The 23,927-nt window shown below is 42.8% G+C and overlaps 1 protein-coding gene across 3 annotated transcripts in view; it reads right to left on the reverse strand.

Moving 5' to 3' along the window:
* Positions 1–2,337: 2,337 nt before the first annotated feature.
* Positions 2,338–23,927, reverse strand: part of bnc2 (basonuclin zinc finger protein 2) — a gene marked incomplete at its 3' end in the record, with an annotated part of 158,720 nt that continues 137,130 nt past the window's right edge. For all 3 annotated transcript variants that reach the window (XM_083983467.1, XM_083983466.1, XM_083983465.1), the window contains exons 5-6: positions 10,050–12,457; positions 2,338–3,160 (exon numbers count right to left, since the gene is read on the reverse strand). In XM_083983467.1, coding sequence (XP_083839593.1) covers positions 2,338–3,160; positions 10,050–12,457 — 3,231 coding nt within the window. The remainder of the gene's footprint in view (positions 3,161–10,049; positions 12,458–23,927) is intronic.

Below are 23,927 nucleotides of genomic sequence, written 5' to 3' on the forward strand. Positions count from 1 at the left end.
CTCTGTCCTTCTTTTTCTCTCTCTGTCAGTGTCACAGTCATGTCAGCAGCCTTGGCGTCTGGCAGCGTAACAAAGTGACAAGTGAGATATTAGACAGAAGAAGCTGGAATGGCAGCGACGCCTCCAGGTAACGGGAGAAGCAGCACATTTTTAATGATCGTTGCTGTCATCCTTTCCTCCCTAGTCAGCCTTCCACCTCCACAACCTTTCCATCAGTCTCAGCCTCTCTGTCTTGCTTTCTTTATCTCTGAGAAGAGAAGACTGCAAACTGCATGTGTCATATAGGTGGAGTCATAAAAAAAGACATGAAGTATTTCACTGGAATAGGTCATGTCTATATTGTTAAAATGGTTTTAAGTATGAAACAAATGGAACTCAACACTGTTATGGATGTAAGGTGTTGTGAATACTGTACAGCACACCATGTAACACTGCATATTTTTTCCCTCTGTGTGTAGCACCAGTCAAGTAAGAGAAGATCTCCTTGTATAGTAACACATGGCATTGCTAATACATTGATAAACAAGTCAAACTGAGGAACAATCTCTTATTTTTTGTCTTTTTACAAAAAATATTCTTATACTGGACAAAAACATCTCCATGAAGATACATCACCCACCAATAAATACCCCTTCCCGTGGCTACTTTGCCCAGTTACTGGAAATATTTGTACCGTAAGACAGTCATGGACATGTTAAAAATGGCTGCAACCAAACAGCCAGGAAAATGGCAACATTTTTCATAGATTACATTTGTAGCTGACACTCAGCAATGGAAACCGATACCAAAAATATCACAGCAAAAAGATTTAAGACTCAAGTGCATCATATTAATCCAATGGGGCATGATTTAAGTACAATGTCACACTTTCTTAAGCAAACACTTTTGTTTTGGTCACAGTTGAAGGACTATTTTCATCTTTTTTCTCTTTTTTTTCTCTTCTTCAAATCTCTGGGACAGTCATATTTCATTAAGATGCCTTTCGTGAGAACAAACATGAGCTCTTGCATTGTTTACTTTGACAATTTCACAATAATGTCATGCTTTACACAGATCACCTCACTAAACCGCTGAAGTAATTGTAGTGATCATAACTGGTAACCATACACAATTTTTTAAAATCAATATTTAACTCTTTAACTTTGTGTTTGTGAAACAGCAGTTCATATTCAGTCACACCTGGATTATTTTTGCAAGACACTTTGGAGACACTTTCTGAATACCTTTTCTTGGAGATAAGGGGAAGATCTCAGGCTTTGTTCAGGGACGTTTTCTGTTGTGAAACTGTGTTTGAAACAGAGCACGTGCAAAAAGAAAACTGGCACAAGTATGTTGAAGGTACTGTCATTTCCCTTGGCACGGTAGCCGTCAATGACCCCAGACAACAACTAAACTCACCATTGCAAAACTCCTCATTATAATAATATTACACATCCCCTTGAATAGATGCAAAGTGCAAAAACTGAATTAGTATACTAAAGCTCATAAACATAACAGACAAAAAAAAAAAAAAAAAAAAAAAAATCAATAGAAATACAGAGAATGATATCAGTGTAGGAGCCTAAAAAAGCATGCCGGCAACCTCTGAATACCTAACAAGTAGATAAAGCAAGTCACATGATATTCTTTTTTTCCTAGGACTCGGTTTAAAACATGTCTTTGAAGCTAACATAAATGAATCAAGCTAGTAAGATGCTACCTCTTTCTTGCCTATAGCTGGAAGTATTGTACTGGACTGTAACATAAAACCATAAAGAGAGAGAAAAAAGAAGCAAACAACCATCAACACAACTCTTTTACACCAAAAGCCTCTTGGGACATTATTTACAAATGAAGCTGTCATGCTTTTGTAAGGGGTTCATTTAAAAGCTATCATTACACAAATACAACAAGAAGATTTTCGTTTTTTTTCTCAATACTATCATTTCTGCAGGCAAAGTCACAAATAAGAGTTTGAGTAGATTCTTTGGAGACGGACATAAAAACAAAGTGGGGAGAAGTTTGAAAGGAAAGATGGAGGGGCTTATGAAAAAAACAAACAAACTGGAGTTTTGTTATAAAGCAAACTCCGTACTCGCGAGTGTCATCCTGTTCTTCCAAAGAAGGAAAAGTCAAAGATCACAATAATAAACTGTATTTAGAGTCAATGGATTTTATAGAGGGACATAGAAATGTCTTGCAATGACTTACAGAGGACGGGCAGGAGGCACACAAGCACTTAGCCTGTATTTGATGGCCCTGGGCTTGGGTTAAAAGTTAATTTGAGGAGGAATAAGGATGAGGAATGAAGGGAGGAGCGGGCAGACTGACAGGAGGGGTCGAGTAGAAAGTCATTATTTAGTCTATTATTGTAGAGAAGGGCATGTTTTTATGGAGGTTGGGGTTCTGAGAGTGTCGGTTACGGCTGCGCACAGAGCTGAACACCATGTTGCAACCGGGGATTTTGCACTTGTGCATCTCTCGCAGGTGCACAGTCTTGTAGTGCACGCGCAGGGTCCCTTTGTTGCTGTACATTTTGTGGCAGATGTTGCAGAGGATCCCACTGCTGCCACCATTACTGCCCCCGGTGGATGAAAGGAGGAACGGTGAGGAGGAAGAATCGAACCCCTCACCATGTCCCACTCCTCTAAGTTCTCTGTTCTCATCCCGATGCCCCCCTCCCGTTTGCCTCTCTGCACGCTGGGAGCAGTCCTCCCCTTCGCTGTTGCCCTCCTCCTCCTCCTCTTCTCCCTCCTCCTCCTCGAGGTCATCCAATAGGATGCCCTCATCACTGCCCTCGTCTGACTCATGTGAGGAGTGGACACTGCTGCTGGACTGGACACTGGATGTGGTGCTCAGGTCCAGCACCATGTAGTCATCTTGCTGGCCCTGGGAGGAGCCGTTGGTGTGGTGATTTTTAAAGACGTGGTTGAGAGGGTGGTGGGGATACTCAATGCTCATGGGGGAACGGGCATCGTGGTTGAGGCCAGTGGGTCCGAGGCTGCCGCCTCCGATGCCCATCCCAGCCATAGGGTCCAAGCCCATGTGGTGCCCGGCGTAGATCTTGGCCAGTATCTCGGCTCGCAGGTCCTTGGGCAGTGGCGTGAGTTGGGGGTCCAGGACAATGTCGTCCAGCTCTTTGGTCAGCAGTTTACGGTGCAGGTTGATGTTGGAGCTGTGCCTGAAGTGGGCAAACATAAAATTGTTGTGTATTAGAAAACAAACACTAAATTCCACAGCGTTGAAATCCATGTATTTATTATACTTCAAATGTATTTTTTTCATACTGTCATTTCAACATCTATGAAATGGTAGGCTATAAAGATTTAACATCTAAGGACCACTACATGTGTAATTAATTATTCTTGGTATCAGTTGAAGCGCACAGACATTCACACACAGAGAGAGAGAGAAATCCACCCTGCAGCTCTCCTAGAAAAGTGCACCCTGCTAGTGTTTACTGCTGTCAGCATGTCTGCACTGCACAGCCCTCAAATCCAATAGACTCTGACTCAATTAAATACTCCACCATATTGAATGGGAGTTTATCAATTGATTCGAGCTGTGGTAATGTGATAATCGAGAGGAACTGGATAGCATATTAGCACTAGGCCCTGACAGCATTATCGCATTCGCTCCCTATTGGAGGTGGCTTAATCGAGCACCTCAATGAACATGTCTTTATGTAGCCCTGTATTTCATTAAGGCTGGCATTTTTCCCAAACACAAGGCAAACTGTATCACACAATGTGCTACAGCTGATGAAAGAAACTAAGTGCCATGCTTAAGCCAGGATACGATTAGTGAGGATTTCACTTAGCATACAAAGCCATGCTAAAAGAATGCAAGGTGAAATGGGCTTGAAAAATCAAATTCAATGCCTTTTTGCTCCAATTTCACAGTTGCCAAGTCAGGCTAAGAAAAAGGGAACCCACGGCACACATGTCACAATGAAACTGCAAAACATAAAGGAAACTTAAGCAACTAATGACCGGTGTCAGATATGGCATACACAAAGCCCACTCCTTTCATATCAGGTCAGCACTTAAATCAAATAAGAAAATATGCAAACACTCAGTGCCTTTTAATGTGAAGGGTTTCCATGCAGGGAGGGCACGTGTGAAAAACAAAACTATAATTAAAAAAAAAAGAAAAGGGAAAAAAAAAGACAAGGTTCATCCTTAGCAGGACGGGCAAAAATGGAGTCACAATGGATAGTAGAGCTTACCAGCAGTGGCAGGGTTGATGCAGTCAAAAAGGGTCCCTTTCCTTTAATTATTTACTTCCCTATCCGACATTGTCCTGCAAGAGGTAAAAATACATTCATTTGAGGGACCCTTTTCTGTGAACCAGGCAACCAGGAGCCCGTCCACTCGAGCATCGTCAGCATTGAGGGGAGAGAGAGCGTAGCAAATCGATTGGCTGTGGCTGTCACAGTACATGTGTGTGTTTTGCACGTTCTGGTGTCTGTGTGTGTGTGTGTGTGTGTGTGCGTGTGTGAAAAACGGAAAATATACTACCTCCATATAGCAGGATTCGATCAAAAAGACTGTATAAATCCTTTGTTCTTTTTTATCCTTTGATAGTACAGGTGCACCCATATGGTGTTAGCTTATGGCTGGAGTATGGGAGTCATGATTCAGTGTCTGTAGCGCTGTATCCATATCTAGTCAAATACATGTGTGGACACTTGGCTGTGAAAAGGCCAGAGTGTCTCAAGAAAAGTCAGAAAAATGCCATAATCATTGATCAATATGTAGTAAAATGGGAACAAATTCTGCAAGGATTGTAGCCAATAGGCTTCAGTGTGAGGAGGGGCCATAGATTCGCTCAGGTAAGCCTGAAATTCAGGATGCTGTTGATGATGCTCAAGTAGGCAGGTCCTTTGCAACATGTCTCCATCTCTAAAACAACACCTTCTCACTGCTAATAAGCTCTAAGTTAACCATCGCTATCTCAGTTGTAAGATATTAAAGTCAAACATGCTAAATATCATGCAGTAAGTAGTCTGCGCTATAGCTACAGTAGCCATTTTACAATTCTCAAAATGCACACCACATCAGAATATCACAACAGTAGCTAAGTCTTATTCATCATTTTTACAGATATATGCAAATAAAATAGATGGATGGGGGGAAAAAGTCACTTTATGAGATATCATCAGTAACCATTTGGAAATCATTTAAACTCAATATCTGAAGAGGAGAGAAAAGAGAGTCCAGTTTAGGATTATTTGCATAAACATGACTGAACTACTGTGTTGGCACTGTTTCCCTGCCCTGTATCATCAAATATAAGTCGGCTGTGGATCTTCACACTGTGGCCATAATGCACTTACCCCTTCATTTATCAGATTTAGACTTTCTGCCCCATTTCCCAATCCCCATCACTCCACCACCTCACTACGCTCTGTGTTTCCTCCCCCAAACCCAACTCCTCAGCCCCCAGCCCCCCCACCCCCACACCCCTGCCCCCCCCCCCCCCGCCATCTCTGCCTCCCTGTTGGCCAGTAATGTGGCTGGCAAACCAATTTGACAGTCTCATCTTCGCCCAAAAGATGGGGGAGGCCTCCTGAGAGCCCATTTTTGACTGTGCAGAGGAGGCAGAGCGAGAGTGTGCCATGTCCCAACCGGCGTTAATCATCGGATGGCCCTTGCCCTTGTTTTTGTGTCAGTGTGTACACGTGTGCATACGCGTGCGTATGTCGTCTAAATGGCTCATAATGTGTAAATGAGATGGAAGGCTGAGTGGTATTAAACTGACACCAGTGGTTCTTTGTCTTTCCTGTCATTTGGGGTGTGTTATGAGGTTTTGGGTGGAAGTGGGTGGACAAGAGTTTTAGTAACATTTATCACTCTCTGCCACTGTTGTATCTCCTTCGCCTGCTTCAGTCTCTTCAACTGCAAGCTACAAACAATGATTTGCGTATCCTCAAATAAAAGAGTGGATAGTCATTAAATATGCATGGAAAGCATTTTTATGTACAAGTTATGTTTTAAAATTACCAATTTTCTGCTGATGACAGAGTGCTCGTGTGGGTGTCTATATGTTATTCATCTAAGAATGAAATATTTCCCTTTATTCTCCTCAAAACACATCACAAGGAAACTGTCAATGCTAAACCAAAGGGATGTAATACATCAGGCTTCCGTCTTTTGATCAGCAGATAATATTCAACTGGGGTGAGTGCCTTTTGCTAACATATTCTCTCTATGAGCCGCGTGCCCTTTGTTTATAAGAGACAAACAGAGAGCTGATTGTGGAGAAGCGGAGCCGGGCCCACATGCCGTGTGGGGACCGAGGGAGACGGAGAGGGAAGGAAAGAGCCTCTCCAACATAATTAACCTTCACTCTCCGTTTGCAGTGGCCCGTGTGGGGACGACAGGCTGTGCACTACTGCATTGTGAGAACATGGACAAGGGAGGACACCTACAGTACTCGGTGTGGCGACATAGAAGGATCTGGTTAAAAAACTAAAGTGAAGGTTTTAAAAAAAGAAAAGAAAAAAAAGAAGCAGGATAGGCCGATAAAAATGAGATAAGTAAGGCAAGTCTTGTCACCAGTTTAAAAAATATGATTAACTAGACTAATAACAGTGATGATTACTGGTATACGCGCCTCTCCAGCAGTTAATCATGCAGCGTCTTCAACACTTCTGCCGACGCTGCTCGCTCCCCACAATAAATATGCAATCATTTACCTCCATGCAGCAGGCGGCCAGGAGGCTGGGAGAAAACACCCCACTGTAAAACCACACACACACGTGCACACACACTTATCTTGCTCTCTGTTTTACACTCAAAAACACACATATTACATGCTTAGCTCAAGGGCACAATGAATTACCCTTTCCTCTGTGTCTGTGAGAGAGAGAGTGGATGTGCAAGATTCATTTAAACACATTTGTGTATGCATGTGTGTGAGATCTGCTGTTCATTCTTCAGTCTTATAAATAGGGCAGGGATCCAAACTAAACGAACACTAGTGATTCTTTTTGTCCGTGGCAGCACATTCACAGTGTCCTACTCTGACAATGTCATTGACTCTCAGGTTGTTTTTCTCTGCAGATCAAATGACCTCTCCTCGGTCTTCCTCTTCACTTTGATAACGAGAGTGTTTGATGCTGGTGTCTGATGGTGTGTTTACGTGCCTTTGGCTTTTCACTCACGGACTAATCAGATATGCAGAGGTGCTGAGACTTTCCCTGTTGCTGGATGTCAACAGCTGTTTGGAAGGTATTGAGGAGAGGAAGGCAAGCGGGTCTGCATATTATCATGTTGCTTTAGCATATATTATTCAGCTGTAAAAACAACAACAACAAAAACAACTGGTTTACCTTTCTCTGTGGTTATTATTCTAATGTTTTTTTTCTGAGAGAATTACTTTCTGTTAATTTTTTTTATTTTTATCAATCTTTGTAAGTGTGAGCAGCAACATTGCAAAGAGTCGCTTATTAATCATTCTGCCAGAAGTGTTGGCATAAAAATCATATTAGAAGAAAGGGCTTGACTTGATCTAATTTACTAGTAATAAACATCCTTAACATTATTTTGTACAACTATCTTTGAACACGCAGTGTCTTAATCTTATCAGAACAATTGCTCTTATGAAAACAACCAAATTATTTTCTCATTTTATTGCTACCATTACACTCAAACATACATTATATCATTAGAGGATTATCCAGGGACGGATTTGATGAGCGCCTGGCTTGTGTATTGACTCGTCTAAAAGCCCCAGGATTCCTGTAGCTATGCGATGCCCTTATTCTGTTGTTTTGTTCCCTTTTTGAACCAGCGGCAGAGTAATATGTCCCATATGCCATCAGGAATTTATCCCCCACAGAAAAAGTATGGAAACAATAGAGTACTTACAGTAGGTCTCACCCACCCAGAGCTATATAGTACAGATGCATTTTGTTCACAATTGTCCTTCCTTGCTACAAAGTTATCTCTGTCTCCCATATGCTCTGCCACTTTATGTGTTTGACTGGCGTTTATATACTGGTGTTTCTCATCATTGTAGCCAAACTGTCACACACACACACACACACACACATCCAGAGTGACACGGGAGGAGAGGCTGCATAGGAAGAGTTCATGTTGAGGTGTTACCTTGTCTCTGCTCAGTGTACTCTAATCTTTGAAGCCTCTGCGCCTGTCTAAAGCACTCCACTCACCCCAGGCTTTACTACCAAATGCCTGGCTGCATATTTGTTAAAATGCACCTTCCCCTCTCCAACCTTTTCCCTCTTCTTTTCTGGTTCTCACTGTTCCATAGGCCATTGTGAAGTCACGACAACTGTTTCCAGTATGAAAGGGACTAAATCACATCACTACACAAAAAAGCCTGTCCAGCTGTTGGAATTTAACCACTGGATTTACAGTATTTCATTAAGCAATATCTGCATTTCAGCTCTTTTGCTCTTATTAGAATGTTAAGAGTTACACTTTTCTTTTGCAATCTCTTTGTACATCATTGTGTGTGCATCCATGTGTGAGTATGCGTATGTGGCTGGTCATACCGTGGACATTTTCTATTTTCGAAGCCTCTTAAGAAGAGGGGAGCTAACAAACTCACTGGTGGCAGTACAGTGCACTGTGGCAGTGGAGGCCATAATAACGCTTCCTGTCAACTTGCTGCTGTCGGCACAGCTGCGTCACGGTGAGCAGCAGGGTTGCACCTTCACTGTAATAGAGTCCCACAATCACCTGTCCTATTTACATGCTGCTAATGAACAAACACTGGTAGGAACAGATGCCACTGAAACAACAAATGTAGTAAAAGGCCTGAGGTGGAGAAGGAGCCTCAAGTCTGGGAGGAGGGAGATAGCAGTGAAGGAGCGAGGGGGGGCAGAGCCAGTGTGTAGGTGAGCCAAAATACTAAAAACAAATGTAAACCTCCATCTACAAAGATTTGTACACAATGTGGAAGCATGTAGGTCGTGCAACTTGCCCCTTACAAAAATTAACTCACTCGCTATTACATTTTTTTCTTTCCTTTTTTTCTTTTTTTGGAGGGAAGAAAAACTTATGTTGAGCAGCTGACTTCTATCAAAGAGATAGACTGTGAGCATGAGAGGCATTCGTTACACTTGAAGTATTTTAGAGGTTCAGGGGGTATTTACAATTTGTTTCAAGGGCCGTTGTTTATTATATGCCTACTGTGCTGAGTGCTGACTAGATAACTCAGTCAAATAGCCATGGTTGTTTACATGACTGGCAAGGTAATATAGCTGTCTGTGTCACAAAACTTTAAATACTGACTCACATGTTAAGTTTTTCTACTAAAACTAGCACTGATGTGTAACATTATTAGCCAAATACAGTATACAGAATTGTGAAAAAGAAATTGTACTTATTAAGCATTGATGGGTGCTAGCCAATTTAATACCTGATCACTCTCATGATTCAAAAAAAAAAAGAAAGAAAAAGAAGCAGCTGTTTGTAAACCCTTCTGCATCCTGTACTAGCCCAGGGCCCTTGTGATGTGTATGTACCCCCATCATCAATCTGCTGCAGTGCTGCTGCTGTATATGTATTCTGAGTGTGTGGGACTGATATGTGCTAACAAGCCCAGGTGAGCATGGCTAGCCTCACCTCCTAATGCGCTAATAAATGCAGTGGTTTGACAAACCGCTGTCTATGTTAATATATGCGCCTTCACCTCCCTGTGACAAGGTGGGGTTGTAAGGGCAGGTAAACAACACACTGCTGCTTGAGGCTTGATGGATACAACCTGGTTGCTTGTATGAATGTGTGTGTGTTTTCTCATCTTGACACCCTACTCTTCTGAACTTTGACTTGACAAGGAGCAGATGTCCCTGAATTAATTTTTTTCAGTATTCCATTAGCTAACAGATGTTAAGTGATATGTAGGTAAATGTCATACAGAAATTAAATGGTGCAATTTTAACTCGTTTTATTAACATCAGATGAAAGTCTGTTTCTCTCACATTACTTTAAAAAATAAGTATATTCTGTAGAATTATGTAGTGACCTTGAACCTACCTGTTACCTTTGCAACTGCATTAACATTAAATTGTTACATTATCAAGGTCTAACACTAACCTGTCTCGGCTCCGCCGGGAAGGGAAAGCAGCATTGCAGCCAGCCACAGTGCACACATGCATCTCTTTGAGGTGCACATTCTTGTAGTGTAGTTTCATGCTATAGGAGCTCTTGAAGCTCTTCTTACAAACGTAGCAGATCTTGGGGTCGGGGCTTGAGCATGGATCTCCCTCTGGTGACTGAGAAGAAGGGAATTTGGGTGGGCTGGCACCGTATGCCATCGAAGAGATGAAGCTCTCGTGCAGGGCAGCCATACTTGCAGCAGCGGCAGCAGCTGCTGCCATGCCTCCATTATACAGGCCATACTGGCCCATGCAGAACATGTCATAAGTAGGATCGCTGAGTTCTTCTTTGATCTTGATAGGTGGCTGATGAGGGGAGGGTGATGATAGGCCCTTGCCTTCCATTTCCTTTCTCAAATGGATTTCCTCACCACCCTCATCATCCTGATCCTTGTCCAGACCCCTTCCACCTCTGCTGTGTTTTTGCTGTTCCTCCACATCCATGAGGTCATCACGGTAGAACATCTTGGAATCAGAGGTTTCAGACTCATTCTCAAAGTCTCTCTCATGGTCCTGGTCCTCGGAGGTGAAGCTGTCCATGCAGCGTAGCTCACCAGAGCCTCGCAGATCATTTCCACCCCTGCCGTCACTTCCAGTCCCTTCCCGGCATTCATCTTCACTTTGTCTCATCATTCCCCGTAGAGCCAATCCAGGGCTCATCTCATCTTGAGAGGGGGATTGCTGTCCACTTCCACCACTGTGGTTCCCAGTACCACTGCCACTGTTGTTGCTATGACAATTTCCATTCATTTTGATATTGTTGTGAAGAAGGGACGACTGGTGATGATGGTGGTGGTTTTGGTGGATGTTATCATCGTCGTCCTCATCTTTGTCGTCATATTCATCTGCCACATCAATCACTTCCTTCTCAATCTTCACCGGCATACTTGATTTACGAGGCTTCTTTTTTGGCGTGGGGTCACTGTTGCCACTGGTGACATCGTGATTAGCAGTCGGTGTAGGTAAGCGGTGGGACATGGGTCCAGCCTCTGACACATGCATATTATTATGTGAAGCCACAGCTGCAGCAGCCAGCATCTGCTGTTGCTGGTCCATCAGCGTAGTACTGTTAGTGGTGGTGGGCAGGATGGGGCTGGTGGGCAATGACACTGGAGGACTGACGAGGTCAGCAGGGGACAAGAGTGTACGGTAGAATGGGGGAACTGGCTGGACAGGCTGCACTGACTTCAGGGAGGGGAACACCAGTGGACTTTGCAGGGGTGACTGAAGCATAGCGTCTACCGGAGGAGTAGTGAAACCCAGGGGTGGTCTTCCAGGGCTGGTGAGCGAGAAGCCACCATTCTTGGTGCTTGAGATGACAGGTGTGCCAGAGTTTGAAGTGGCACGAATGAGGTCCTTGTCGCGGTTATTGCGCAGCATGGGCATGTGCAACCGTGGATTCGGGTTGGCACTGTGGCGGTTGCGGCTGCGAAGTGAACTGAAGACCATATTGCAACCCTCAATGGTGCAACGGTGTTTGATCTTCAAGTGCACAGCATTATAATGTATCTTAAGTGTGCCTTTGTCATAAAAGGTCTTACCACATGAATTGCAGCACACACGGCCCTTACGTGAAGTGGATCCCATACGGCGCATGCGATGCATCTTGGAGGAAAAGGAGGCATGGGAGATGGTTTTAGATTGTTCGTCCTTAACAAAGTGGTGGTGGACCTGATGGTCACTCAAGTTGTTGGATTGCTGAGGTCGATTTTCGGATTGCTGTTGGCCCTGTTGCTGCTGGAGCTGTGTCTGCTGTTGCTGCTGTTGTTGAGCTTGCTGGTTAGAAGGGGTTGGTGAGATGGGTGATGCCCTGTTGTTGGGCTCTGTCTTGGGTTCAATGTTGTTAATGGCTCCCATGGGTCCACGGCTAGGGCTCTGGCCTGTGCGGAAAGGTGACAGGGACACTTCTGACTCACTAGTGTCCACCTGTTCACCTTGGTTTGGCAGACTGGGCTCCCGAAGCCGGAGGGAAGACTGCTCCATGGGCAGGCCATTAGGGGGCAAGCCGAGCAAGGGGGCAGACACCGGGTTGATGTACTGGAAGGGCAGGAGGAAGGCTAAGCTGTTGGGGATATTCTCAAAATGGTGAATGCTAGATGGGCTACTATTTTCCAGATGTGTCAGGAGTCCAGGGCTGCGGGTCCTGTTGTTGCTTTCAATGAATGTCCTAATACCGGAGTCTGTCTTGGAGGAGGGAACTGTTACTGCCTGACCTTCCTTCTCCTGAATGGCCATCAGCTCCACAATGGACTTGGTCTCACCAAAGCGCAGGAACTGTTGTAGGGTGATGATCTCTTCTTCTCTGGACATAATGGTCCAGCGGTCCAGCACCTTGCCTGCAGTATCCTAGATGCCCCAGAAGAGACAAGAGAGAAGACAAAAATACAAATCATTATTGATTGTGCATAATCAGTGTGGTTAAAGGAGAAGATAGAGCAGGGGTTAGTTTGTAAGGGCAAGATTTTCAGCTCATGAAATTCAGAGGCCCCTGGAGCGACATGTAACTAAAGCTCCCCCCTCTACTGTCTTTCTTTTCCATCCTCTTTTTTCCATAAGCCAGCCCTGCAAATATGATCATTAATCACACAATGATGAGAGTAGGCAAGAGTTTAATTGAGTCTCAACTAAGCAAACATATCAAAATCACAGAGGTGGGGCTATCAGCAGGTCTATGTGACTACCAGCATTGTAAGAATGTTGAACGATGAGACTCAGTAAAACATGAACTCTTAGTGGGACTCCCTCTGTTCACAAATGGTACCTGGGGATATTTACAAAATTGTGTGAGCCTGAGAAAAAGTGGGTACCAGAAATAATAGAATAATTAATGCAAGCCACTAATCGCACCTTGGTTGGCAGGCATTTTTCTGTGTTCTCAGTCTCTGCTGCAGTGAAATGCTTGAGGGAGAATGGGACTGCTACACTATGTATCAGGGAATGGCTATGGAGAGTCAGAGGGAAAACTCATGTTTATTTAAGGTTGTGTTGGAGGATGCCTTGACAGTGACATTGAGCCTGTGTTCCTTTGCATATTTATCAAGCTTTTATGTTAGTGAAGTCCAACCGATGTATAACCTGTGTTTCCTTAAATATTAATCATATCAATATATTAGTAAGGTTTAAAGGACATACAACCTGTTTCATCTTAAATATTAATGATGAAATACTTTTTAATAAATGACCATGACATTTAGTGCACTCTCAACTAATTATGCATTTTTAGTAAAAAAAAAAAAAAAATGCTGAAAAGAGGCAAAAAAAAAAAAAACATATAGAATAACAAATATTATTAGATGATCTAACAACTCTTGGGATTTTCTGTTTTTGGACCCTAAGAGACCAGAACCACTCCAAAGGGACTGTGGCATTATTCCAAGTAGAGCGCTTGGCTTGAGTCTTTCCAAGAGGTGCCATTAATGGTTGAAAAATGAAAAGCTTAGAATCCATGAAAATGTGCACATTGTAAAACATCAAGAGATGGCAATGGATTCTGGGAAAATAATCTTGGCAGATCCTAAGAACTGACTTTGTGGTTGAGTTGCTAAGTTTGAGGCAATGAATGTTTGACCCAGTACTTTTGTCCTTGAGTTTGAATCCACTTCTTTTGCTGCTTCGTAGAACTGATGACAGAACGCTTCACAAAATTATACTCATACAGTAAATGCTGCCACAGTTGCTGTTATATAAGATGGTGTGAGTGTTTGTGTGAACAAGATAGAAATGGATGAGAGAGAAAAAGAGAAAAGAAGAGGCAGTTCACACAGGTTCCTTGGGGACCAGATGCAAGTGACATCAAGGGAGTAACACAAGCGATGACAATTAGTCACAGCGAAATGATAAAATTTAAAATGTGCTCCTAGCTACTGGCATCTATAAAACATAAATGGCAACTCTGGTGAGTAAAAAGCTGTAAAAACCAACATCACAAAGCACAAAGGGCCTGTAAGGAGAAAACAGAAGATAAATGTTTTAAGAGAGACAGCGAAAGAGAGATAGTAAGGGAGAGACACAGAGGAAGAAGAGCAGAAAAACAGAAAATAAAAGTGTGAGTGGTTTCATATCATGCCCTCAGATATACTGGAGAAATAGATTCTTCTGAGACGAAACATCAATAGTCACTGGGGTATTTGTTGTTAAATATACATTAAAAAACATTTTACACTTTCATTCTGTGTGCGCTCTGGAGTTTTTGCCTGGAGGTATGACTTTAAATTCTAGCCTGGGCACTATTATTTCATACTGCATGGCCATCTGGGCATTAGTACTTCCATTTGATTTAATTGAAACAAAAAATGAAAGCAAATTAGAAAGTGAATCTTTAAATAGTTCCACAACCAGAACATTTCTTAAGAAATTGTAGTTCTAAGAAGCAGAGCAGTCTTTGATATTTTCTAGTGACAAAAAGGATTAATTTGTGAGGGTTACACATTTAAATACACCAGCCAACAATTACAACTCAGATTTTAAGTAGAAAAAAATTTAGGTGTATAGTTCCTATGAATAGAATATCTACTACAGCAAATAGCAATAGGGAGAACTTGTAATTTTGGGATCATTGGTAGGCCACGTTTAATTCAATTTATCTAATTCAAGACGTCTTAATATCACTTTCCAAACTGCCTTCCTTTGATGTTTGCTGTTCAAATTAAGATTGAAATAACATTAATGAGAACCACAAGCTCCCAAAAAGGAGGTCATTTTAATAGCAGTTCTTTTAATAAGTACGAGGGATTAGTCTAAAGCTTTAAGTCAAATCATTAAATAAAACTAAAAAAGCTTTGCTTTTTTTTTTTAATGCATCAACAAGATGGTTTGACCAGTGCCGCCCTTCGAATCACTGACTGAAAAAAACAGGGTTTAGACATGTATTTTATCCTCTACTAGTCCTACCCTGTGCCTTCACTTCCCCACACATGAAGTTAAACAAAAGCCAAAACACAGTGACACAGGCCAAACTGCAAACCATTAGTGCGTGGAAGGGCCAGCCAGCTGTCAGAACAGGTCAGCACTTCTGCTATGCACTGGACCCTGTGAGAAGGCTAGAGGACGCTATCCAAGCCCTCCTTGTTCACTTGGTCAATTGAGTTTTGGAGACCAGTCAACAAGCACTGAGGCTGGGCTTGGACTTAGAGCAGAGAGTCAATACAAATTCAAAAATAGGACAAATCAGTCCAGAATAGGATGTGAAGGGACAAACGATTAAGATTACTCAGTCCATGTCAAAACTACTGCCAGTTTTTATGGTGAGAACCTTTCAATGAATGGCTGTTTGCTAAATGCTATTGCACTACCTCATTTATGACACCGTATTTATCTTAATTTCCAGACAAAATGCATAATGCAGATAACCCCTATAAAAATTATAAACAATCAAAGGTGAAAAAATGTGCATGAATTGCACTAGAGTATCTAAAGTGTGTTGACACACATTTGTAGACAAACAGAGGCCCCTGTAGTCCTTACCACAGTAAGTCTCACAACTCCACTCCCCTGCATTAGCCTTGTGATGCTGTGAGAGAAACAAATATGCCATTAGAAGCACTTTTACAAGTAGGCACTCATCTTCCAATTAGCTTAATGTGGCCCTCTTTCCCCTATATTTTCCAGGCGTGCCCCACCTCTTCTTGTACACTCCCTCCAGGAAAATCTCATTAATCCACCCCTCCCCCATCTCCGCCAGTGCTATGACATATTAGTCTGTCATTATGCATCCCAGAGTCCTTTAAACAATACAGCTAAACCTCTGTTTGCCAGGTTAATGACTATTAGCCAGTAATTACAGAACAGAGACGATAGGGTACCCACTTTATCTGGTGGACAGCCTGCTGCTGTTAGTTTATTTTATCTGCCTGCCTTCATGTCTCTCAGAATTAATCTAGCAACGGCTGTATTTATTCATCTCTCTGCTGCTGCGATGCATTCTTAATTCATGGCTGTCTCTAATACTGTGTTGCTGGATGTTGTGTAGTGGGTGTGTGGTGTGGTATCCACCTTGCAAATTGCTGACAATGAGGATGAGCAAATGATGGCCTTGTCATGGACCAGGGCACCACTGTCAGTTAAAACAAATCAGGCAATTATGCAATTAGCAGGTTATGTGCTGGGTTGTATTAAGAGCCAGGCTGTGCAGTGTTGTTAGGTTGCATAGTGTGCATTTGGGATTAACAGCTTAACATGTATATGGTTTTCACTAATCATCACCTATCATACTCTATGACTGAGTCTATTTGGCAAGCATGAAGAGAGATGCTATACTAAGCACACAGCAAAAAAAAGGAAAATATTAGCTATGAATACATCACATTGACCTGTGCCTATATGCACTAGATCAGATGGAAGATCTCTTACACACAGAGCTTGTGTTGATGTGCAATTGTGCAGGTCTGTATAGAGTGACAGCTACACTGGTTCCACATTATCATCAGGGCAGTTGAACTGATCATGAGACAGTTGCACAAGGAGGATCAGTTCTCACAATGGCAAAGTGAACCATGGGAACCACATTGATTCACCAATCACCTTGCAGTGAATGCGATCTCCACCGAGCCTCAAGGGAATCCCCATTGATCTACAGTCCTGCTTTCAGATCCAGTTCCTTTAAAAACTGCTCTATCCCTGTGTTTGCCACTTCAGGGGAGGTTAAGCAGAAGTTCCTTGTGATCTGAGAAGGTCTTGAACCTTGGTGCTTCCTTTTTCATATTCTGTTTCTCCCCTTCGCCACCCCACACCATATCGGGCTGTATGAATAATGCAGAGGATCTAGTGGCAAGGGGTGCCATGGGGGATGGGTTCACGCAAAGCCCACTGCCTGGAGCCATCACATCAGAGGGCAAGAGCTCCCAAGACGCAGTCCGCTCCCCCATTGGCTCCCCAGTGGCAGGTCAGAGGTCATGTGTGAACAACCAGCTCTACTTCTTCCCCTGTGATGCACCTCGGGGAAATCAGTAGCTACGTCCAGACGTGGGTGGAGGACATTTGTAAGAATCATAGAGGTTGAAATTTGCACTCTGTGATCATTGTAAATTCCTCCTTTATGCTCTGGACATCAAAAGAAAGTGTTACTATGGATGTGACCTTGTGTATCTACTTCAGATCTCGGATGTTTTCTAAACTGCAGAATGCAATAACTTAAATCTTTAAATAAATCATGCAGTTTTCAGAAATACATAGTGAACAAGTCAGCAGTAAAATCATGTCATTGTATCAGAAGACGAGCAGTACTGTCTCTGTGGACCAATCAGTTATGTGACACTGTGGTAGCTATTAACAGGGGCCAGGCATTTCACAAAATAATCAATAATTTAGTGAACAGAACCTTATTGAAATATGTACAGGAAAAAGAAAGATCTATGGCAGCTTGCACTGTTATGTGTGTGTTTGTGGTTTACAGGTGTCTTTCAATAAATCAGATTGCAAAAAATAACAAACAGCAGCCAAACAAATACACATCTGTTTCAGAAACTTTCCCACACTGTCTCTGTGAGATACTCTGAGCGCTATTGTGCAAACAACAGCACACTGGTGTCATCTTGTATGTCAGCATTACCTCCCTGATAATAGTCTGGTTTTAATGAGTGACAAATTGTGCTGTTTTTTTTTTTTTTTTAGCAAAAACAACAGTCGTAATTCTCAAAAGATGACGGCCATTAATTTCAATTTGGGAAAATGGAATAGCATATGCACCAACAGAGACACAAATCCTGTTTTCCGTATAACGTCAACCCCTTTAAAAGACAGCTGAGATGGAAACGCAGGTGATTCAATAAAGTCCAGACAGGACCCTCTGCACCAGCTCATGTTCCTGATTACAACTTGGAACAGATCTATTCAAGTTTGATTCCTACTTTATAATTCAATTAACGGCCATGCAAAGGGCATTGCCTTGGTCAATATTATGCTCATGACTGCCAGAGAGGACTGTTGCTTGGCTCTGGTGTGAGTAAATGTGAAGAGGCCACAGGGCTTATTTCACTGGGCCAGACGCACTGATCAACGGACAGGCCGCGAGATACCCTGCCTTCACCTCTCAACCTGATTTAACTCATGGCTTTGGTTAAAAATTCATGACTGTGTGTTAGTTGTTGCTAAGGGCACACTAATCGACTGGGGTGAGATTTATAGTGCAGTTGCAGACTGCAAGGATGGGGCGGGGGATCAGGCGGGGTTGTTATACGTACACTTTACCACAGACGGGGTGAGTCACAATCTGGCACATCCCAGGTTCCAGGTGGCCTTTAGTAAACAGTTCCCGTTTCTTTCCCCACCGACTTGTCTTTTTTCATTATCTGTTTTTGAAAACAAACCTGCCATTTTTACAAAGGTCCCCTAAACTCTGATTCATCCAACCCCACCTGACCTCCACCACCATCATCACCATTCCTTTTTGTTTTAAAGCTGTCCCTCGGCATCTTTAAAAAGTGGAAAGGACAGCCTTTTGGCCACAGTCCAGCAGAGGTGCAGATGGGGCAGCACATGGAAGCCATTTCAGGCCCCGGTGCGCTGCAGAGCAAAGTCGACTGTTCTCTGAGTTCAGAACCTCTGAAGAACCGCCTCGCAGCACTTACATGCGAGCAGCGTCTGGGTCTGGACTGATGTATTGATTCCCTGTCTCTTTTCACAAAGCATACACAATAACGCTGGCTTGCCTCACCCAACTGTGCTAAGGAACCGTAGCTACGGTCAATGTGTAAAACGCAGCGGACCTAGCACTGAGCTAGAGGGGATGCCTCAGAGAAGAGGGGTGGAGTGATAGAAGCAGTGAGGGAACGCCTGATGGTTCACATTAATTGAGGATGATTCGTGTGATCTCCTGGGTCTGGATGCAGCAGCCAGGTCTGTCGTGGGCCTGGGAGACAGATGTGGGGGCCGCTGTGCTCCCTCCAGGGCCAATGGAGAGCAGTGAAGCGGCTGAGAAATGGTCTGTCTGTCCTGTGTGTGTGTGTTGGTAGAGATGCGAGGGGGGGAGCTGACAACCTGCTTTTCTCCCCCTCTTATATCACATCTCCTTTGTCTTGATTACTATTTTGGCAAGAGGCCGGTGCAGAGAAGGTGCATTAACATATGCTCACAATTTGCTCTTTGGCCACATAGTTACATGTTTGTACTGTGTCTTGATGTATCAGTCATTTCTGTTTCTCTTTTGTGTAATTCCCTCCCCTTTACGCGTTATATCCCTAGGCTAGTAATGGGTAGCAAACAAAGTCTTTATGCTTCAGAAAAGGAAAAACTTAGAAAAGCATAAACTTGTATTTACTGTAGATAAAAACTTTACATGAAGGCTTCAGCACATAAAACCCATAAGAGTTGGTTCAGGCCATTCTGTGTATAAGCTTTTGAATAGTTTGAATCTAAAGCAAAATAAAGCTTTACATTTTTCCTGAATAATCATCAATACTTCCTGGAATGTAACATTTGTCTTCACACTATCAAAATAATCCACACATCGCTTTCGTGTAACTGTGTAAAAGGAAATAGATGTGAATGGATAATGGATTTATAGTGTAGGTAAACCTCCCAAGTCGTTTTGTTTTGGTCTAGCTGGGAACAGACAGAGGTGTCTGTAACACACAGACACACTGCATTAGAGGAGCTTTTCAGCTTTCTCCTGTGTTTTTGCTATGGAGCGTGCAGGAGGAAAGAGAATAAGCTAATGGACTCTTTACTTAATGTGATCAGAGCCATTATTGACATGCTGCCAGGAAGATGCAAGACCATTAACTCGAGCCTCTCTCTCTCTGGTACCTTCCCTCCACCCGACTCCTTTCCCCCGACAGTATTTCACTGCTGCCCTGACTTCACATACAGAGGAAGGGCCACTAGGGGTCTGGGTGCCCCAAAGGAGTCTGTGTCTGTCATGTTAACTAGGAATCTGTGATACGGACTATTTGGAGAATTGTCAACAAGACGTTGTTCTGGACTTGGCAATCATAAATCAGATGTATAATCCTAGCATTTGTCCTCAGAAATCACAGGAGGAATAGATATCAGTGAGTGCTGGACAAGTGCTCAAAATTTTTATGCAGTGCATCTTAGTGGTTTAGTTGGCTCGCCAGCCAACCATGCAAATTTAACATCTTGGAATTTAAATCAATTTTTATTACTCTGTTGAACTGTCTAATAAAGCAGAAGCAGAAATTTGAAAAACAATGCAGAGATGTGTGCAATATAGTATCTTACACACTTTTATCAAGAGAGAAGGTATTTGTGAGAACTCAGACAGAAATAAAATAAAATCTAAGGATTAAAACAGTATAATATATTCTATCTACAAAATAAAATTCTTTAAAAAATTGACCAAATTATTCAAGCTTCTTTGTTTTGGCAAGAATTTTCATTAACATTTTTTTTTTATCTAAATAAAGATATATAAAGGAATGATATTAAAAGCTTTGATTCAATTTGAAAGTAATTGTAGTGAGTTCCAATGTTAGCCATATTTATAATCTAATAATTAGGTGAGTGAAATAGACAATTATTTAGTTTAGCGCCTCGCAAATATGTTATAAAGGGAAAAAGACTTTTTTTTTCTCGATACAGACTAGGAAGGAAGAAAGGAAGGAAGGAAAGAAATAACATTACTGTAAATTAAACCTAAGGCTGAATGTTAGAAAGTGCATTAGTGAGTGTTAAGACTGAGTGGGTAAAATGGGCCCAAATCACACACGGTGCAGACTCCCTGTTTTTAAGCTGCCTCACAGGAATTGTTGCCTGGCGTGTAAGTTGGCTCATTCATCTTGAAGGCGGAGGGTGCCAGTGTGGCCGCAGTGTAATTCACACTCCCCCCAACCTATGTGCCAGAACACATCTATCCCTGTGGCCCAGGGGCTCACATCGCCAGGAGCCCCAAGGATGTTCGTGTTTAAGCGTATGTGTGTGTGTGTGTGTGTGTGTGTATATGTATACTGTACGTGTGATCGCGTATGTGTGCATCTGTGATGATGTGGGTACAACAGGAAGTGGTGCTCAGGTCTCTCGGGGCATGGGTCCAGGTCCCTGGGCCTGTCTACTGTCATAAGTTCCAGAATGGTGATTACTTACTGCAAAAATAAACACCATTACCATCTGGTGCAGCTTCTTTGTACTGTAACTTATACACCAAGAAAAGCTCTAGACCATCAAAACACAGACTGGAGAACAATAACAGAAAAAAAAATCAAATCTACACTGTAAAATGTGATTTTTTTTTCTTTTTAAATCCCTGTACGTTTGTAAACTCAGATGAATACCTTTTTAATTTGGTTGCTCAGAATAAAATCAAACAGTTACTAAAACACCTTTTGATCTACAGTATTATGAGGGGGCAGATAGTGAAGAACAAAAGGCTTTACTGGGAGTCATGGTGAGAAAGTTGGGATGATGGGGGTCATTCAAGACCGCTGAGGCCTTGCAGATCCAGCAGATGTTTGATCCATCCACCGCACATCTGGTCCTCAACACACACAATCTATTTCACTTGACTTCTCCTTTTTTTTTTTTTTTTTAGATTTTTCATTGTTCCTCATGGTCCACTAAACTCCATATTCTCCCCTGTGGCCCACAAATATTCATTCACATTCATTCACTCTACCCACTTAAGAGTAATTTTCAACATATAGGCTTTTGTTTTTACGTGTGAAAGGTGTGTGTGTGTGTGTCTGTGTGTGTTTTCTAAGATTTAAATATCTGGTGATCAAACATCTTTATATTATTCCCTCAGAGATGCAAGCAGAACCTTTTTTTTTTAAATGACTTCTTCTAAGTTGTAATACCCAGCGAGGAACTCCAAACTCCAGTGGCACTAGTTGGGGAAATGAAAGCTGTCACTCTCATTGTAGTGGGCCCTGGGAGGGTCATACAGTGCTTAACAGCTTCATTGTTTCTTTTATTGTTGGAAACAGAGAGGGGTGTGTACTGTGCAGGTTTCTGAGTTTTGGAGTGCGACGTGACGAGAGGACTGTCAACTCCCCGTAACTCTCCATGCAACTTCCTTTAATAAATGTCAACTCTGTGACCCGGCGGCAAATACCTGGCAGACTGGGTGGCCGTGTCAGCAGGCCGGTGAGCCACACAATGTCTGGGTTTGGCCCCGGTGACATTAGGGAAGTGAAGCAAGCCGCTGCTCTGTTTGTTCAGAGAGGGGATGCAGGCCCCCCTCCCCCGGAGGTTTAGGCCCAGGATCACCAGACAAAAACATCACTTGTGTGCGCGTGTCTGTCAGGATGAGGGACAGAATGCATTTTTGTGTTTGCATGAATGTGCAGTGGTGTTTGTATTGATGTTGTCTAAAAGGAAGTGTAATGGTGCATCAGAAAATGAATTTGAGTACAAATTGAATGTGTTTTTGCTGCGCTGATAACACTGTAGGCTTGTCCTGATGTCAGCCTATATGTAATGCAATCTTCCTATGTTTGCGTCTAGCCTGGTCTGCCTTTGCTGTGCAGTGCAATGCTATTGATCTCAATAGCCTTGTGGTCTGCAGGGTTCCTGTCAGTAAATGCAATGAGCCGGAGCACCTTCCACCCCCCCCCCCCCCCCCCCCTCTGGCCCGTGTAGCACCACAAGCTAAACAGCCATCACAGAAACTCAATACAGGCAGACTGGGCCCGAGTCGTCAGCTATAGCAGCAGTGCCCTACAACATCCCACGAGGCTTCGGCTAAGTCAATTCAGTGTCAGTGTAGCATCTCACCTCGTAGACCTGTTGCCAGCCTAATATGTCGTGCTAATATGTCTCTCCATATAAATTACAAGGCAGTGAGAGGAGCCCAGATGCAATAAGTATGGATTAGCTAATGTCCAGGTTCTGTCTGAGACTTGTTGGGATGGAGGGAGGGGGGGGTAATGATAGTAATATCCTTTAACAGGGTGTCTGGCTGTGGCTTGGAGGTTAGATGGGGGCATACAGACTTCTGGGATTTCTAAGGAGCTTTCGGGAATAAACTTTCCTCTCTGCTGCAGAAGAAAATGGGAAGGAATGAGAGAGACAACATTGAAAGAATTATTAGTGAAGAATGAGAGAGATGGAAAGTGTACGATGGTTAATGCTTTTTTTTTCTGACTATTGATCAACCTGGAGGGCTTCGAGGTGATTGGGTTAGAGGTCTCAAAGCCTGTACCTTGTCTGCCATGTGTCTGTGTGCTAATGTGTGAACCCATTGATTTGCATTGTGCCTGTATAGTTGCTCTGTGCGCAGGCCAAAGCGCCTGACAGAGCAAGAGTGGGATGGGAGCAGGGCTTGTAAAGAGAAGAAAACAAAAAGGTGGGAGAAGAGGTGAGCGCGTGGTCAGACGGGGGCGTAATTAGGAACCATGTTACCACTAAACTCTATATATTGATCAGAGATAATTCACACGCACCATATCCTTCCCCTCAGCAAGTGTGCCTAGGTGCTTTAATAATTCATGTTGCATATAACTCTTGTTCATTGCTACCCGATGCCTATTTACATCCACCTGTTTGTCTGACATCAGTGTGGTATGCTTATGTCTGAAGTAAGCTAGCACTGGAAAGACCAATTAGACTGAAAGTTAATAAATGGAAATGCTTGGAAATGTCTCTATTCATTACCCAGTCTGCATTGCTATCTAGAAGAAATTAAATTTCCCTGTTTATAAAAAATGGGAAAATGAAGTGGGCGAAGACGAGGAAATGTTTGACTTTTTTTTTGTGTTGTTCTTGTTTTTCCTAAGCTTTCAGCAAACCTGAACTTGGAAACTAGCTGATATATTGCATGATTAAAATTTAAGTTTTTTCCCCCAAGTGGTGAACCACGCGCCGACTAAAAAGAGGTGGAAGTTGTGGATATTTCAGGTGTAAAGAAAGCAGTTTGTAGATGATA

Source organism: Trachurus trachurus (assembly GCF_905171665.1).
Source record: "Trachurus trachurus genome assembly, chromosome: 1".
NCBI classification, from domain to species: domain Eukaryota; kingdom Metazoa; phylum Chordata; class Actinopteri; order Carangiformes; family Carangidae; genus Trachurus; species Trachurus trachurus.